The sequence below is a fragment of the Scyliorhinus canicula genome, chromosome 2 (assembly GCF_902713615.1).
Source record: "Scyliorhinus canicula chromosome 2, sScyCan1.1, whole genome shotgun sequence".
Classification (NCBI taxonomy): Eukaryota; Metazoa; Chordata; class Chondrichthyes; order Carcharhiniformes; family Scyliorhinidae; genus Scyliorhinus; species Scyliorhinus canicula.
The window spans coordinates 196162137-196179674 of record NC_052147.1 but is presented as its reverse complement, the minus strand read 5'-3'; the positions used below and the strand labels follow the sequence as shown (position 1 = coordinate 196179674).

The 17538-nt window shown below is 41.8% G+C and overlaps 1 protein-coding gene across 1 annotated transcript in view; it reads right to left on the bottom strand.

Annotated features, from left to right (window-relative positions):
- The window catches only part of LOC119961858 (titin-like), a 408409-nt gene that overhangs the window by 168967 nt on the left and 221904 nt on the right, over positions 1-17538 (bottom strand). The window contains 7 exon segments of the mRNA XM_038789292.1: positions 593-676; positions 2386-2469; positions 3574-3657; positions 5136-5204; positions 9282-9353; positions 12101-12172; positions 17100-17171. Coding sequence (XP_038645220.1) covers positions 593-676; positions 2386-2469; positions 3574-3657; positions 5136-5204; positions 9282-9353; positions 12101-12172; positions 17100-17171 — 537 coding nt within the window.

Sequence of the window (17538 nt, the reverse complement as noted above, 5' to 3'; positions counted from 1 at the left end):
GAAACACTCTTGAGGAGATTCAGCCCCCATGTTTGTCATCAAAGCTCTCCATGACCTCACCCCATCTACCTAATTCATTTCAGCCTTCTATTCTTCCCACCTAGTGGCCCAATTCTTCTGATTCCAACATTATTTTACACCTGACCCAGCCAGATTCAAAATGTTTAGCTGCCAAAACCCTACTGTCTGGAGTTCCCTCCATACACCTCTTACACTCTATCTCTTCCAATCAAAACATCCTCAAATCCCATCAATAGAACCATCTTTTTGTTCATTCCCTTCCACTCCTCCCCTTCTGGCTCAGTGGCTATTTTCCTGACTCCTATTTGAATGTGGCTTCGGACATTTCAGACCTTTAAAGATGTCTTACAGATGCTTGTTGTTGCTCAAAATTGTACATTTGAGTTCATTTAATCAATAGTACAGAGACTTACAACACATTAAAATATTATTCAAAACACAATACAATAACATAACAGACAGGCCAACACGTAAAATACAAAACTACATGGATCAAAGCTATATAAATAGAAGAGCCACCATAGCACTGGGACACAAAAAGAATTAAAAGGACAGCCGTCCACAAATATACCTTTAAGAGAAGAAATTTTTTCTCTTTCTTCATAATAAACTTCTGTAATTTCTTCATGTGTGTGACGTTTCGTAACCTCAGGGACTTTAATAATAATAGATAGCTTTAGACGGTACAGAAGTTACCAACATCGAATATTAAAGATAAACAATGTTGACAGTTAGAACCAATACTTGTTTGACATGATACAGGTGAATATAGTTGAACATAATGTCACCAGACAATAACTTTCACTTCCAGGCCTTCTTTACATGTAACTCATTGATCTCCAGTCTGATCCAGCTGGCTGGTTGGTTGGCACAGGAGGCCACCAGCGAGGATAATTCACATCACCAGGGAAGGTTGATTAGGAAACAGTTGGGGTGTGGGGAAGGCAAACCAGTTGCGACAAAATTCAGGGCGGGGATAGTTTTCTGATGAGGTCTGGAAGAGCATTTCAATATCAGAGCATGGTCTGCAAGTTTAAAGCTGGATCTCTCTACCTTCGGGTCAACAAACCCCGGCTTAAAATGTATTCCCGCTTAATGCAGTGGCACCCCAGGGATAACTCGCTATCCACGTTTTATCTGCCCCCTCATCCAGGTTCTGTCGAAGAGAAGAATTAGAAACTCCCCAAGCTATAAGTTAACAATATTCATATGTCAGATGACTTTGGGAGGGCCAAACTGTTATTTGGAATGCTGAACAGAGCAACGCAACATATGTGCAAGCATCTATGCTCCATGCTATTTCATGGCTGTACTTCAATCGAGGCTGAATAAGCAAAGTGCTGGATGCTGTGGTATTGATCTGAGACATTAGACAAATATTCACAGCACAGTATGTTGTCATCAAGGTATAAACCTATTCAAAGTGGCTAGATATATTACTTATAATGAATAATTATAATTATTTGCTATAGCAGAGATTGTATAGCTTGTAATAAGGGTAAAGGAGTTTTATGATAAGTGGTTCATATGCAAAGATCTTTGGAGGTGGTAGGACATTGAGAGAGTAATTAGCACAGCATTTGGGGTCTGGGACTTCATAAATAGCGGTGCTGAATACAAAAGCAGGGATATTATGCTGAACATTTATAAACTTCTGGTTAGGCCACAACTAGAGTATTGTGTCCAATTCTGGTCACCACTCTTCAGGATGGTTGAGAGGATATAGAGGTTATTACCAGAAAGGACCTGGGGATGAGGGAAACTAGTTAAAGGGTTAGGTTGGAGAAGCCGTGTTTATTCTTGGCGTAAAGAGGTTGAGGGAAAATCTGATAGTGGCGTACAAGATTGTGACTGGATCAGCTGAAGTAAACAAAGAAAAGCTGTCCCCATGAGTTGATGGTACATGGACTAGGGGACACAGATTTAAGGTTTTGTGTTAGAAATAAAGGGGAGATGTAAGGAAGAACGTGCTCATGCAGCAAGTAGCAATGATATGAAACTTACTGCCTACGAGGGTGGTGGACATGGAGATGGTGAATGATTTAAAAAGGAAATTGGATAGGGACTTGAGTGAAATAAACTTGCAGGGTTACATGGATAAAGTGGAGGAATGGGACTGACTTGAATGCTTTACAGAAAGCCAGCATGGACTCAATGGCCTGCTTCTATGACTCTAAAACAGAACAAACATTTCAAGACTGATACATAACTGAATTACATCACTGACATTGAAACAAAGGACACCACAATTACGCAAGAAGAATTCTGATGAACCAGCTAATCACTGGTAACGTTCAGTAGAAAAAAGAATGCTCACACTAGCACATTTTTTCAAACACCGTAATTCATAGGCTGGTTTTGTACCTTTGCTATCTTTTTCTGAAGTGAGTAAGACTCTTCTTGAAACAGTGATGGGTGCACGTTCATCCCTCTTGTCAACTTGAAGCACTTCAAATATTATTTTTTAAGACAAATTAAGTATTCAGTAAGACAGACAACATAAATACATTCACGAAAAGCACAGAAATATAATGAAACAATAAACAAAATTGCGTTGTTTTCTATCATTTACAATATCGCTGACTTTTCTATTCAACTTGGGAGGTTTAAGGGAACATTATAATTTCTCAAACTCAAAGCATTTTAGTTTGAAAAATGTTAAAGCTACCTAAGGTGTCTTTTATGATTTTGTATAATTTAGAAAATCTGACAACCAAAGTTGAGTAATACAATTAATTAGACATTTTACTTTCAAAATCAAGACCAGATTGATTTAATGGAAAACTGCTGTTCCAATGCTAACCTAATGAGGTTGTTTTTTTAACCCAATTCACGAACTCCAGTACAGAACTCCACTTTGTGACATGAAATTGGCAATTTAACTGAGCCAGCAAAGGAAGTTTGAGAAATGTTTTAAGTAGTGTAGGAGATAGCTTTATTTTAAGCTTGACCCCTGAGGTTTATTCTTGGCGGGATTTTATCTGAGTGCTTGATGCTAATTACGAGTGTTTGAAATAGACAATATTCCATTCTATAGCACAAATGATCCTCCCTTCAACGAGCACCAAATTATCTTTAAAACTGTCTTAAGAAAGAAACAGGAGGTTAAAATTATTAAATTTATTCCAATCTTCCATTTTGCATTGTTTTTATATTTTCCATTTACGAGATAATTGCAATATAAATTCTACTTTTATGTTTTGAGATCAACTAAGTGAACAGTGTATATGTTTTAAGAGGAAACATGACAAGACTTTGAAAAGCAACAAAAAGGGAATCACGACTGAAAGACATAACATGCTGTGAACTCTTCTGTAACAAAAGAAAATCATATCAAAGGAAGTGATTGAGATATCCAAAAGTAAAAATAAAGAAACTTTGAAGAATAAAGAAATATTTCTTCTGAGAGATGCTTGCATAAAACATGAAGGAGAATTGAATTTTGACAGGGACGCAAAATTAAATTAAGTGGTTAATTAATAGATGTCCAATCCATTAATACCAATATTGTGCTTCCATAGAGTGCCCCACTCTATTAAATCTTTGTTTTACCTTCTTTGAGTGCAGGCTTCTCAACTGTTCTTGGAACAGTTACTTGTTCAGCTTCAGCAACTGGCTTCTTAGGAATCTCAGGCACTTTTAAAAACAATTATTTTCAAAATAAGTACCAAAGAAAATTTACATGAAAAGAAACTCACAATAGACACATCACACAACAGTTAATGTATCAAACGGATTAATATTTTCATACAAATTAGTTTACATTAAAGCAAACATTAGCACTACGTTTTACTGTCAAGAATGAACATTTCACAGGCTCTTCTATGACAATCATAGAATCCACCTCTTCCCCAGTCTGCTGCTAAAATGTTGTACACCAGTGGTTCATAGGAAAAATAATAAGTTGGTCATGTAAATTAAGGTAGTGTGTTATTACTTATGTCTGATTCATAGATAACAAATATAGCTTGCAGTTTCTTGCTTGTTTAGGTGATTAGAAATAATTAAATAATAGGTTCATTATGTGCACTAAAATCTGTAAAACAAAACTGCAATTATTCTGTATCACAACACCTTTGAGAGTCCACCTTTAAGAGTCCACCTAACAACGGATTCAGCAGTAATGAACAAGTTTAGCACAGATATTCTTTTTTTTAAAGGGGGCAATTTAGCGTGGCCAATCCACCTACCCTGCACATCTTTGGGTTGGGGGGGGATTGTGCAAACTCCACACAGACATTGACCCGGGGCCAAGATCGAACAAGGATCCTCGGTGCCATGAGGCAGCAGTGCGAACCATTGTGTCACCATGCCGCCCAGATTTTCAATACAGGTGAATAATGCAGAGTAAACAGTAGAGTTCTTGCATTTCTTTACTACCAGCTTCATAGATCAAAAATAAACCATACTCAGATGTAAATAGGAGGGAACTACTTACTGCATATCACAAATTACTCTTCATATATTATAGCAGGGCATGATCACTATCCTAGTGCACTAATATACCATGACATAATAAGTAACTACTGTTGCCTCTCATTATTTAGACATTTTAGGTTTATTGATTATATTGTATGACAGAGTGGGGTGAAGACTGCTTTTTGCTGAATGGGCAAAGTGTGCAGAGATATGAGTGGTGGCCTACATCTACACCCTCCAACTTTTCCTTCAGGAAAGTGGAAGTATGGGGTTTGCAATAACCTGTTATGAGCTATTGTTTGGTGCTGGTAAGCAGTTCCCTCTTTTTGACAAATGAAATGCATACTTTTATAACCTAAGTAAAACATTGTTAAGCTAACGCTCATCAAACAATGTTGTCTACTGAAATTAGTAAAGACATAAATAATGACTCTGGGTCATTCTCAATGCTGTCCAATCTGGGTAACTTCCATAAGTTATTCAATGTCAACCATCCTTTCAATTAGCTGATGCAATAACCCTGGCGTATACTTCCATTTCTGGGGACTTAGATTTAGGCCCGCGACTGTCCAAGTGAGATGTAGCAAAAATAATAATATTATGAAAATTAAATTGAATATTAATTCTTTAACAGGAACAAAGGTTTTGCTTCATACAAGTATTTCCAGCGTGAAAAACAACTAAAAGAAATGTACCTTTTTCAGGAACCATCTCCTTCTTAGGTTTCAATGGTTCAGGAACAGGTTTCTTGGGAACCTCTGGCACTTTAAGAAATAGCACAATATTAAGATGCTTATGGTACAATGCTTTTATCATTAATATGTTGATACAACAAGTTAAAGTAACAGAAGCATACTTGGCAGTCGAATTCAACCCAAATGGCATTGTCTATTCTCATGTACTTATACTGGAGGAGAAACTGTTTAAATTAAGACAAGATGGATCATCCGCCATTGGCCTAAGCAAGAGTAATGACAAAGACACATCCAAGTTGACGCAGCAAATTTCACCTCACTAACGTCTGGGGTCTTGTGTCAAAATTGTCCCACAGATTAATCAAGCAACAGCCTGACATTATAATCATACTCACCAAATTATACCTTACAGTTAATGTTCCAGATCCCAGCATCACCATCCCTGGCTATGTGCAGTCCCATCAGCATGACAGACCCATCAGAGATGGTGGTGGTATGGTGGCATACAATGCGAAAGGAGCTACACTGGGAGATCTCAACATTGATTCCTGATCCTATGACATCTGATGTTTTCAGGCCAAACGTAGCCAAGGACGTTCCTGCTGATTATCACCTATTGTCTTCTCTCGGCTGATGGTATAGTACTCTTCACAAACCATTTTGAAGAAATACAATGGTTTCAAGAAGACCAATTGTATTCTAGGTGGGCACTTTCAAGTTCTATCAGCAATAATGGCTTAGAAGCATCACGATTGAATGAATGGCCTTTTCTGAAGGTTATAATTGCTGCCGAACTGGGCCTGTGTGTGTGTGCTATATATCACTATCACAATACTAAATAGAATAGTTCAGAACATAGCGAGAAGCTCAAAACTGATCATCCTTGAGGCACCCTGGGCCATCAACAGCAGCAGTATTATATTCAACTGAAAACTGAAAACGCAGGTGGAATGTCGGGAAGACCAAGGAACTGATCATCGACTTCAGGAACTGTAGCACGACACACACTCCCGTCTGCATCAATGGCTCCGAAGTGGAGATGTTCGATAGCTTTAAGTTCCTGGGGGTCACCATCACCAATAGTCTGTTCTAGTCCACTCATGTTGATGCAACAGTCAAGAAAGCCCAACAACGTCTCTACTTCCTACGGAAGCAAAAGAAATTTGGCATGTCTGCAACTACTCTCACAAACTTCTACAGATGTGGGATAGAGAGCATCCTATCCGGCTGCATCACAGCTTGGTATGGCAACTGCTTGGCCCAAGATCACAAGAAACTGCAGTGTGGTGAACTCAGCCCAGCGCATCAAACCATCTTGCCACCCGCACATTGATTCTGCCTACATCTCCCGCTGCCTCAGGAAGGCAGACAGCATTATCAGAGACCCCTCACACCCAGGCTTTGCCTTCTTCCAGACCCTTCCAACAGGCAGAAGGTACAGAAGTCTGAAGACCTGCACATCCAGAAATAGGAATAGCTTCTTCCCCACAGCTAAAAGACTCCTCAATGACTCCCCCGGACTGATCTTCTCCTGTGTAAGAACACTATTCATGACACCCTATGCTGCTCTTGCTCATGTATTTGCTTTGTTTGGTCCCTTGTTCCGCACTGTAACCAATCACTGTTTGTTGATGTACCATTTCACAATGTTCTCTGTTGATTATTCTCTTTGTCTACTATGTACGTACTGTGTACGTTCCCTCAGCCGCAGAAAAATACTTTTCACTGTACTTCGGTACATGTGACAATAAATCAAATCAATCAATCAATTCTGCCATTTTGAGACTCAGTGCAGTGGCGGGTTGCTCCGGCAGCGACTGTCCCACTGAGTAGAATAGCAGGATCCTGTGCCTGGTCCAGTGCTTAAAAAGCTCTTTAATTATGCACAAGCGAGTTTCCCTCCGACTCTCCTGGTAGACCAGCAGCTGATTTGTCCGCCTCTCCTCAGCTGACAGAGTCCCGGTGCCATATTTAAATACCAGTCCAGAACACTGATATCACTCTCTCCAGTCCATCTGGCTTCACCAGACTGCAGGATGACACCAACGCAGAGGGAAAGGCTAGCAGCCTCAAGACGTCTGTTGCTCGATTCAACTCCTCTGCTCCTGAGACTCTCATGTCCCACATGGAACTCTACCCACTGCATCTGGGGTCTGTGAGCATCCCCTTCCCATTGACTCCCTTGTTTGTGAGCTTTTCCTGCAGCCTTGTTGGGGTCCATCTTTCCTCCCCTTGATCTTCCTTCTGCCTTCATTATTATTTTCATTACCTTCATTATTCATCTTCTTCATCCACGTCCTTGGGCCTCTGCCTGCTGTCATGTGCCCACTCCCTTCCCACTCCTATTGCACTACACTCCCTCCACATTGCCCTCCTTGACTTCATTAGGCCACAACCCCCCTGGCCTCAGCTCTCTCTCCAACCCGGTCGAACTTCAGACCTTTGTTGCGGTGGCTGCATGAATCCTGCAGCACAGTGCTGTCCAGATAGACACTGCTATGTGGTACCAGGGGAAGGAAATCCCTGTTCTCCCCAACCTCATCACAGTACTATTCCAACTTAATGACACAGGAGGGCCATGGGTCCAGCAGCACAATGCTGTCCATGAAGTCCAACAGATGGAGATGGAGGGCAGGAACCGGTTTCCCCCGCGGACTGGTGTACAGTTTAGCAGTGGCAGCATGCACTGTGACAGAAAGTTGTTACTCTCACCCCGAAGCTGCTGGCAAATTGACGACCGCCTTATGCACACTGTTCATCATTAGCAACCTGGTTTCAGACCAGCTTAGATTCCCACTGGCGTGAAGCAAGATTGGGAGGCCTGATAGGATGCCGGTGGGCAGCTGCTTTGATGAGCATTCATGAAATGCAAACCGCATTTGTGGGAAGGGCAACCCGTCATTAACCCGCTGCTGGAGGAATTGGATGTGCTTTTTACGCTGACAAGTTTATGACTTTTCGGCTCTGACCAGATTCATTGCGCCTACCCACCACCTAACTAGCCATGGACCAGTTGGGAGAATCTTATCATTCATGGCCCACCATAGCTTTTACTTTCCCATTATCATCAAGCCAGAGGGTCAAACCTGGTCCAATGATGAATGCAGAAAGGCAGGCCAGGAGCAGCACCAAACATGGCTAACAATGAGGAGCCAACCCTGTGAAGTTACAACATAGCACTACATTAAGCAGTTCACTATAGGCAGAGTTAACCAATCTCCAACCAATAAAGCTCTGTAGTCCTGCCATATTCAGCCACGAATGATGGTGGACAATGAAACAACCAATAGGAGGAGACTCCAAAAAAACATTCCCACCCTCAATGATGGCGGAGTCCAGCACTTCATGGTATAAGCCGGGTCTGAAACATTTGCAACGACTTTTAGCCTGATGTGCCATGTGGATTATCTATCTCAGCCTCCTCCTCAGCAGCACAGATGCTAGTCTTCAGTCAATTTGATTCATTTTGCTTAATACTAAGAAACAACTGAAGCCATTGGACACAGGCTTTGACAACATGCTGGTTGCAGCAGTACGGCTTTTTGACCCAGACCTATCCATGACTCTACCCAAGTTGTTCCAGTACAGCTACAACACTGGCATATACCTGACAATGTGCAAAATTGTCCCTATATGCCCTGTCACAAATAGCAAGAAACATTCACTTCAGCACGTCCCCATCCCCCCCTCTCAATCATTTGCAAAATGCTGTCAGGTTTTGTTGACAGCCTATTAAGCAACACACACTCAGCAATAGCTTGGCTGCTGATGCTCACTGAGTTCTGCCAGGGTCATTGGTTCCAGGCCTCATTTCAGCTTTGGCCCAAACACAGACAGAAACACTGAATCCAAGAGGTGTCATTAGAGTGACTGCTCTTGACACCAAGGCTGTATTTGACTCTGCGAGGAATCAAGGAGCCTTGCAAATTTGAGTCAATGGGAATTAGGGAAACGCTAGCTATTGTTTGGAATCATACCTAACACAAAGGAGGACGGTTGTGGTTGTTGGACATGGTAGCAACAATGACAATACTCCTAACTATATTGAGGCTTCAAACAAAAATAAAATATTAGCATTTAAACAGCAACAAGTCATCTGCTTCATACAAATATTTTCAGCATTTAAAACAACAAAAACAAATGTACCTTTTTCTGGAGTAACTGCTTCTTTCTTTGGTTTAAGTGGTTCAGGAACTGGCTTCTTTGGAACTTCTGGCACTTTAAGAAATTGTTTAATGTTGAGATGCTTAGGATACAATTTTTTTATCATTAGAATATCTAAGCAACAAGTTAAAGTAACAATAACATAGATGGCAGAGAAATCAAAAACACGGCAACATTATCGATCCGCATTTCGGCATATTGAGATAGGAACTGGCTAAAAAAGAAAATCAGATTGACCACCTGCCATTGACCTAAGCACTGGAAGCAATTGCGGCACATCTTGCCGATTCGACCCTGCAAAATCCTCTGCCAAACGTCTGGGGACTTGTGCCGTAAGTAGGAGAGCTGTCCCATAGATTAAGCAAGCAATAGCCTGATATAGACATGCTCGTAGAATAATTTCAAATTTTTAGAACTGCTACAATGCCACCAGGGTGAAACCAAATTTCACAAAAGAATTGATACAATACAGATAACGGGCGCAATTTAATGACCTCGTCGCGGCCAACTTGGTGACACGACGAAGCCGTTGAATCTCGCAAGAGACATCTTGAGAGACATCAGATTAACATATTTAAATGACTCATTTGGCTGTGCTGTATTCTCCTGGGGCCCAGGAACTAATGGCCTGCCTGGGAGACCTCGCCAGGGCGCCACAAACATGAACAAGGTGTAACAGCACTTCGGGAGGTGTTCCATGCCATTGACCCATGGGTGGTCGGGCTCTGGGCAGAGTGGCACTTTCACACGTTCACTGACACCCTGACATCTTGACCGTGCCACCCTTATCTTGCACATAAGATGTAGGGTATGTGGAGGAGGGGGGGGATAGCTCGAGGACCCCGTAAGATGTAAGTTCAGTATAGTGGGGGGGAGGGGGGTCCGAGAAAAAGAGGGGCTGAGGGGCCCGGAAGATGGGGTGGTATTTAAAAATGCTGTGCTGATCCATGAATAGCTGAGATGATCAGTGCAGGAAATTATGTAAGTGCGGCCTTGATGAGGTATTCCTGCTAAGGCCAAAAAAGACAACAACATTCTGTTATATAGTGGGGTCGTTCTCGCACTGCAGGAGCTGAGAAACCCCTCCCCCATAAATGCACCCGAAATGTGACCCTGTTTTTGTCCTGTTAAATCGCGCCCAATGTCTCATGCTCCTGCATCACTATCTCTGGCTATGACCTCTCCCACCAGTAGGATAGATCTACCAGAGATTGCAACTTAACGATAAGCAGTAAGGATAGAGTGACACTGTGAGCTCTCGACATTGACTCAAAACTCCAAAAAGTCTAATTGTTTCAGGTCACATGTGGCCAAGAAAATCCCCCGCTGATCATCCCTTATCACTCCCCCTCAGCTGATGAAATTGCTACCTTGCATGTAGATCACCATTTGGAAGAAATTCCGAGGTTAGCTCCGAGGGACCAGAGCATATTCTAGGAGGGGGGATTTTAATGCCTATCAGCAATAGCGGCTCGGTAGCATCATTGTTGACCCAGTTGACTGGGTCCTGAGAGATATAGCTATGAGCAAACTGGCCGTGTACCTCCTCAGTGGTGCGTCACACTAACACCATGCTAAATAGGATAGATTCAAAACAAAATTTGTACCTCAAGATTGGGTGTTCTGGAAGCACATGGGCTAACAACAGCTGCAGTATTTGTGTTTAATGCAAATGTTGTTCTGCCACTTCCCTGATTCTATCATTCCCAGTGAGCCAGGGGATCAACCCAGTTCAATGAACAGTGCCAGGAGCATGCTAGGAGCAGCAACACACAGATTTTAAAATTAAGTGCCATCCAGGTGACATGCATAACAAACACCTGAAGCAGTTTGCTTTAGAAAAAGTTAACCAATCCAAAAACCAATATCTTCAAACAAAGCTGTAGTCAGGAATGGTGATTAAAAATGAAACAACAATAGGAAGGGGAGGCCCCATGAACATCCTCTCCCTTAATGATGGCGGAGTCTCTCACACCAGTGCAAAAGGCAGGGCTGGTGCATTTGCAATCATCTTCAGCCTGAGGTGTCATGTGTCTGATCCACCTTGGCTTCCTCCTGAGTTCCCAGCATCACAGATGACAGTACTGAGCCAATTCTATTAATTGAATATGATTTCAAGAAATCGCTCAAGGCTTTAGGTAGAGCGAAGTTTATGGGACTTAACAAAATCCTTGGTGTAGTAACCAAGTCTTGTACTCCAGAGCTAGTCGTGTCTCTAGCCAAACTGTTCCAGTACAGCTACAGCACTGGCAGCTACCTGTCAATGTGCAAAAATGCCCAAGCAAGTTCTGTCCCCAAAAAGAAGGAAAAATCCAATTCAACCAATTACTGATCCAACATTTTTCACTCAATCATTTGCATGATGGAAGATATCAATAACAGTGCTTCCAAGTGACACACTTGCTCAGCAATAATCTGCTTGCTGAGGCTCAGTATAAGTTCTACCTGGCTTCAAGCCTCATTTTAGCTTTGTTCCAAATATGGACTAAAAAACTGATTTGAAGAGGTCAGGTCTGAGTGGCAGCTCTTGAGCTCAAGGCAGCATGTTACTGGATATGGCATCAAGGAGCCCAAGCAAATTTTAAGTCAATGGAAATTAAGGGAAAGCCCGCCACTGGTCATTGTGATGTCCAGCACAAAGGAAGATGGTTGGGTTGTTGAAGTTTCCAGCAACAATAACAATTCTTATAAACATATTAAAGCATGAACCATAAATACAATAGAATATTATTATTTAAACAGAAATTTGACATTTGGTCCATTCAAGTATTTCCAGCATCTAAAATAACACAAAGAAATACCTTTTTCTGGAGCAACTGCCTCTTTCTTTGGTTTCAATGGCTCACGAACTGGCTTCTTAGGAACTTCTGGTACTGTAAGAAACAGTTTAATGTTAAGATGCTAAACATCTAATAATTTTATCATTAAGATATCTAGTCAACACGTTAAAATAACAAACATAGTTGGCAGTGAAATTCAACCCAAGGCAATATTATCTATTATCATGTACTCATACGCCAGGGAAGAAACTGGTTAGAAAAAACCGACAAAAATTAGCCAGAAGTGACCCAAGAAACAACAAAGACACATGAAATCATGTCCACCCTGAAAAGTCCTCCTCATTAACATCTGGGGATGTGTGCCAAATCTGGGAGAGCTGTCCCACAAATTAGTCAATCTAGAGCCTGATGTAGACATGCCACCAAATCATACCAAAGAGTCAATATCCTCGACTCCTGCATCTCTACCCTGGTTATGTTTTGTCCCACCAGAAGGACAGACACACCAGAGAGATGTACAGTCTGGTATCACCCTGGGAGCTCTCAACCTTGACTCTAGATGTCATGAATTCCAATGATATTGAGTCAAACAAGGTTAAGGAAACTTCTTGCTTGTTAACACCCATTGCCCCCCCCCCCCTCCCCCACTTAGCTATTAGTTCCTACTCCTACATGTTGAACACCAGTTAGATGAAAGCTTGAGGGATGCAAAATAAAATAAAATATCTATACATAAAAATTTGAAATGTCTTTCTGTTCTATTAGTAAATATCTCCGAGGTCATTGAGCCAATCTCAACCAGTCTTGGTGGGATGATATCCTTGACCAAGGTGCATGTCTTAGGGGATTTAATATCTCACAACCCCTACTTGGGGGTGTTAGACTCATGGCAGAGGATCCTGAAGCCTGCCTACACTGTGTCCCCGCTGACATTGTAAGTCAGACATATTTTGACCAGCCTTAACCTAACATTTCAGGAAAGAATGTGACAAATTTACATCACGCATCTCCTAATTCTTTTCCTATTTCATTTGCTTTTTTTCTCATAATTTATGTGCTTTGTGCAAGTAATGTTCTGAGACCAACATTATTATTTGACAAGGCAAAAGCAACAGATGTCACACGGAGGTAGAGGAGAGGAAGAGGCTCGAGCAAGAAGTTGACAGACAGCAACAGAATGCAAGAAGACCCAATGTTTCAGGTAAGAGACCAAGATTCTTTAAAGAAGCTTTAACCTAGAATACTCAGCATAATTATGAGTCAGACCCAGAATGTGATACTGGCAGTACATCAGAGGTAAATTAATATTGAAGTGGAAAAAAAAGCCACCTTCAATCTGTTGCGCAAAAGGTAAAGTACAATTGCCACCGTTAAAGTGAGCCACCTGACCCACTGAATTTTTTAATGAGAAAAACACCTTTTAAAAAACATCAGAAAATGTAACAGCTGAGTAGGGTCACCAGAAATCTCTTTATTTTGTCCCCATAATGAAGAACTTCTAATGTGGCCCATCATGAAATACTTAATCTTTCATTGAACACTGAAAATACAGGCACTCATACTGAAAATATAGAAAGTGATACTACAGATGGGGACTCTTCTTCTGAGGTAGTATGGGCTGAGGTTAGAAACAGGAAAGGAGAGGTCACCCTGTTGGGAGTTTTCTATAGGCCACCTAATAGTTCTAGGGGTGTAGAGGAAAGGATGGCGAAGATGATTCTGGAAAAGAGCGTAAGTAACAGGGTAGTTGTTATGGGAGACTTTAACTTTCCACATATTGACTGGAAAAGATATAGTTCGAGTACATTAGATGGGTCATTCTTTGTACAATGTGTGCAGGAGGGTTTCCTGACACAATATGTTGACAGGCCAACAAGAGGCGAGGCCACATTGGATTTGGTTTTGGGTAATGAACCAGGCCAGGTGTTAGATCTGGAGGTAGGTGAGCACTTTGGAAACAGTGACCACAATTCGGTGACCTTTACGTTAGTGATGGAAAGGGATAAGTATACCCCGCAGGGCAAGAGTTATAGCTGGGGGAAGGGCAATTATGATGCCATTAGACATGACTTAGGATGTGTTGGTTGGAGAAGTAGGCTGCAAGGGTTGGGCATACTGGATATGTGGAGCTTGTTCAAGGAACAGCTATTGCATGTTCTTGATAAGTACGTACCAGTCAGGCAGGGAGGAAGGGGTCGAGCGAGGGAACCGTGGTTTACCAAAGAAGTGGAATCTCTTGTTAAGAGGAAGAAGGAGGCCTATGTGAAGATGAGGCGTGAAGTTTCAGTTGGGGCGCTTGATAGTTACAAGGAAGTGAGGAAGGATCTAAAGAGAGAGCTGAGACGAGCAAGGAGGGGACATGAGAAGTCTTTGGCAGGTAGGATCAAGGAAAACCCAAAAGCTTTCTATAGGTATGTCAGGAATAAAAGAATGACTAGGGTAAGAGTAGGGCCAGTCAAGGACAGTGGTGGGAAGTTGTGTGTGGAGGCTGAGGAGATAAGCGAGATACTAAATGAATACTTTTTGTCAGTATTCACTCAAGAAAAAGATAATATTGTGGAGGAGAATGCTGAGACCCAGGCTATTAGAATAGATGGCATTGAGGTGCGTAGGGAAGAAGTGTTGGCAATTCTGGACAAGGTGAAAATAGATAAGTCCCCGGGGCCTGATGGGATTTATCCTAGGATTCTCTGGGAAGCCAGGGAAGAGATTGCTGAGCCTTTGGCTTTGATTTTTATGTCATCATTGGCTACAGGAATAGTGCCAGAGGACTGGAGGATAGCAAATGTGGTCCCTTTGTTCAAGAAGGGGAGTAGAGATAACCCCGGTAACTATAGGCCGGTGAGCCTAACTTCTGTGGTGGGTAAAGTCTTGGAGAGGATTATAAAAGATACGATTTATAATCATCTAGATAGGAATAATATGATTAGGGACAGTCAGCATGGTTTTGTGAAGGGTAGGTCATGTCTCACAAACCTTATCGAGTTCTTTGAGAAGGTGACTGAACAGGTAGACGAGGGTAGAGCAGTTGATGTGGTGTATACGGATTTCAGTAAAGCGTTTGATAAGGTTCCCCACGGTCGGCTATTGCAGAAAATACGGAGGCTGGGGATTGAGGGCGATTTAGAGATGTGGATCAGAAATTGGCTAGTTGAAAGAAGACAGAGAGTGGTAGTTGATGGGAAATGTTCAGAATGGAGTTCAGTTACGAGTGGCGTACCACAAGGATCTGTTCTGGGGCCGTTGCTGTTTGCCATTTTTATAAATGACCTAGAGGAGGGCGCAGAAGGATGGGTGAGTAAATTTGCAGACGACACTAAAGTCGGTGGAGTTGTAGACAGTGCGGAAGGATGTTGCAGGTTACAGAGGGACATAGATAAGCTGCAGAGCTGGGCTGAGAGGTGGCAAATGGAGTTTAATGTGGAGAAGTGTGAGGTGATTCACTTTGGAAAGAATAACAGAAATGCGGAATATTTGGCTAATGGTAAAATTCTTGGTAGTGTGGATGAGCAGAGGGATCTCGGTGTCCATGTACATAGATCCCTGAAAGTTGCCACCCAGGTTGATAGGGTTATGAAGAAGGCCTATGGTGTGTTGGCCTTTATTGGTAGAGGGATTGAGTTCCGGAGCCATGAGGTCATGTTGCAGTTGTACAAAACTCTAGTACGGCCGCATTTGGAGTATTGCGTACAGTTCTGGTCGCCTCATTATAGGAAGGACGTGGAAGCTTTGGAACGGGTGCAGAGGAGATTTACCAGGATGTTGCCTGGTATGGAGGGAAAATCTTATGAGGAAAGGCTGATGGACTTGAGGTTGTTTTCGTTAGAGAGAAGAAGGTTAAGAGGTGACTTAATAGAGGCATACAAAATGATCAGAGGGTTAGATAGGGTGGACAGCGAGAGCCTTCTCCCGTGGATGGAGGTGGCTAGCACGAGGGGACATAGCCTTAAATTGAGGGGTAATAGATATAGGACAGAGGTCAGAGGTGGGTTTTTTACGCAAAGAGTGGTGAGGCCGTGGAATGCCCTACCTGCAACAGTAGTGAACACGCCAACATTGAGGGCATTTAAAAATTTATTGGATAAGCATATGGCTGATAAGGGCATAGTGTAGGTTAGATGGCCTTTAGATTTTTTCCATGTCGGTGCAACATCGAGGGCCGAAGGGCCTGTACTGCGCTGTATCGTTCTATGTTCTATGTTCTATGTACAGATGTTGCCTACGAAACTCATGATGAAAGATCCAGAGTATTATCAAACATTGAGAGAAAGGTGTGGATATAGATTTTGAGCCTGTGAATATTTAGAGTGGCACTGAGGTTGTAGAGGGAGGTCTTGCAGCGCAGTGGGTAACGTCCCTTCCTCTGAGCCAGAAGCTCCAGGTTCAAGACCCACGCTGGATGGCCAGTGAAGGTGCATTCATAAGGCGGCCAACAGATTGATTATCAATCTGCAATATCCTTCCATCATGCCAATGACAGATGGTAAGAGTGGGAGAGATTCCTGGGCAGTCATGTTTGATGTAGAGTGGCACCTCTCAAGCTATAAACCTCTGTTGACAGTTTAGTGACCTGTTTCTTGCTATCGGAACCGATTATAGTCTGCCTTCTGCACCACTATGTACGGGAAGAGAAACAAGAATGACCAAGGCTTAGAGAATAATTTATAGCAATAATTTTAAATCTATTAAAACTAGAGTCAAGCCAAGTAAAGCAAATCAAAGTGAATTAATTGGGAAATAATGATTTTTTAGTCAAATAATACCTTGAATTTAAGTATTTGTATTTCACATTTGACAGAATTAAAATTGGTAACTAAAGTAATTACATGAAAGGAGGTAATAAGTGCATTGTTGAATGAAATTTCCTGGATATTCAGATCATCTTCCCATAGGGTGAATATTTTAGCCTATTACTTTATAAAAAAAACATTTTCTTTCTCCTATTATTTTAAAGCTTATTTTTTACTTTCATCCCTTTATTTCCTGGACATAGGAATATCTTGTTGGAAAAGATATGTACCTTTTTCGGGAGTAATTGCTTCTTTCTTTGGTTTTAACTGTTCAGGAACTGGCTTCTTAGGAACTTCCGGCACTTTAAGAAACAGGTTGACATTTAAGATACAAAGCTTTTGTCATTAATATATCTCAGCGACAAGTTAAAATAACAACAGTATACTTGGCAGAAAAATGTAACCCAAGGTGACATTATTTATTCTCATGTACACGTACTGGGGGATACACCTGTTAAATTAACACAAGTAAGAAGTCTTACAACACCAGGTTAAATTCCAACAGGCTTATTTCGAATCACTAGCTTTCTGAGCACACCTCCATCCTCAGGTGAATGAAGAGATAGGTTCCAGAAACATATATATAGACAAAGTCAAAGATGCAATGCGATACTTTGAATGCGAGTCTTTGCAGGTAATTAAGTCTACACGTCCAGATGGAGCAACTGG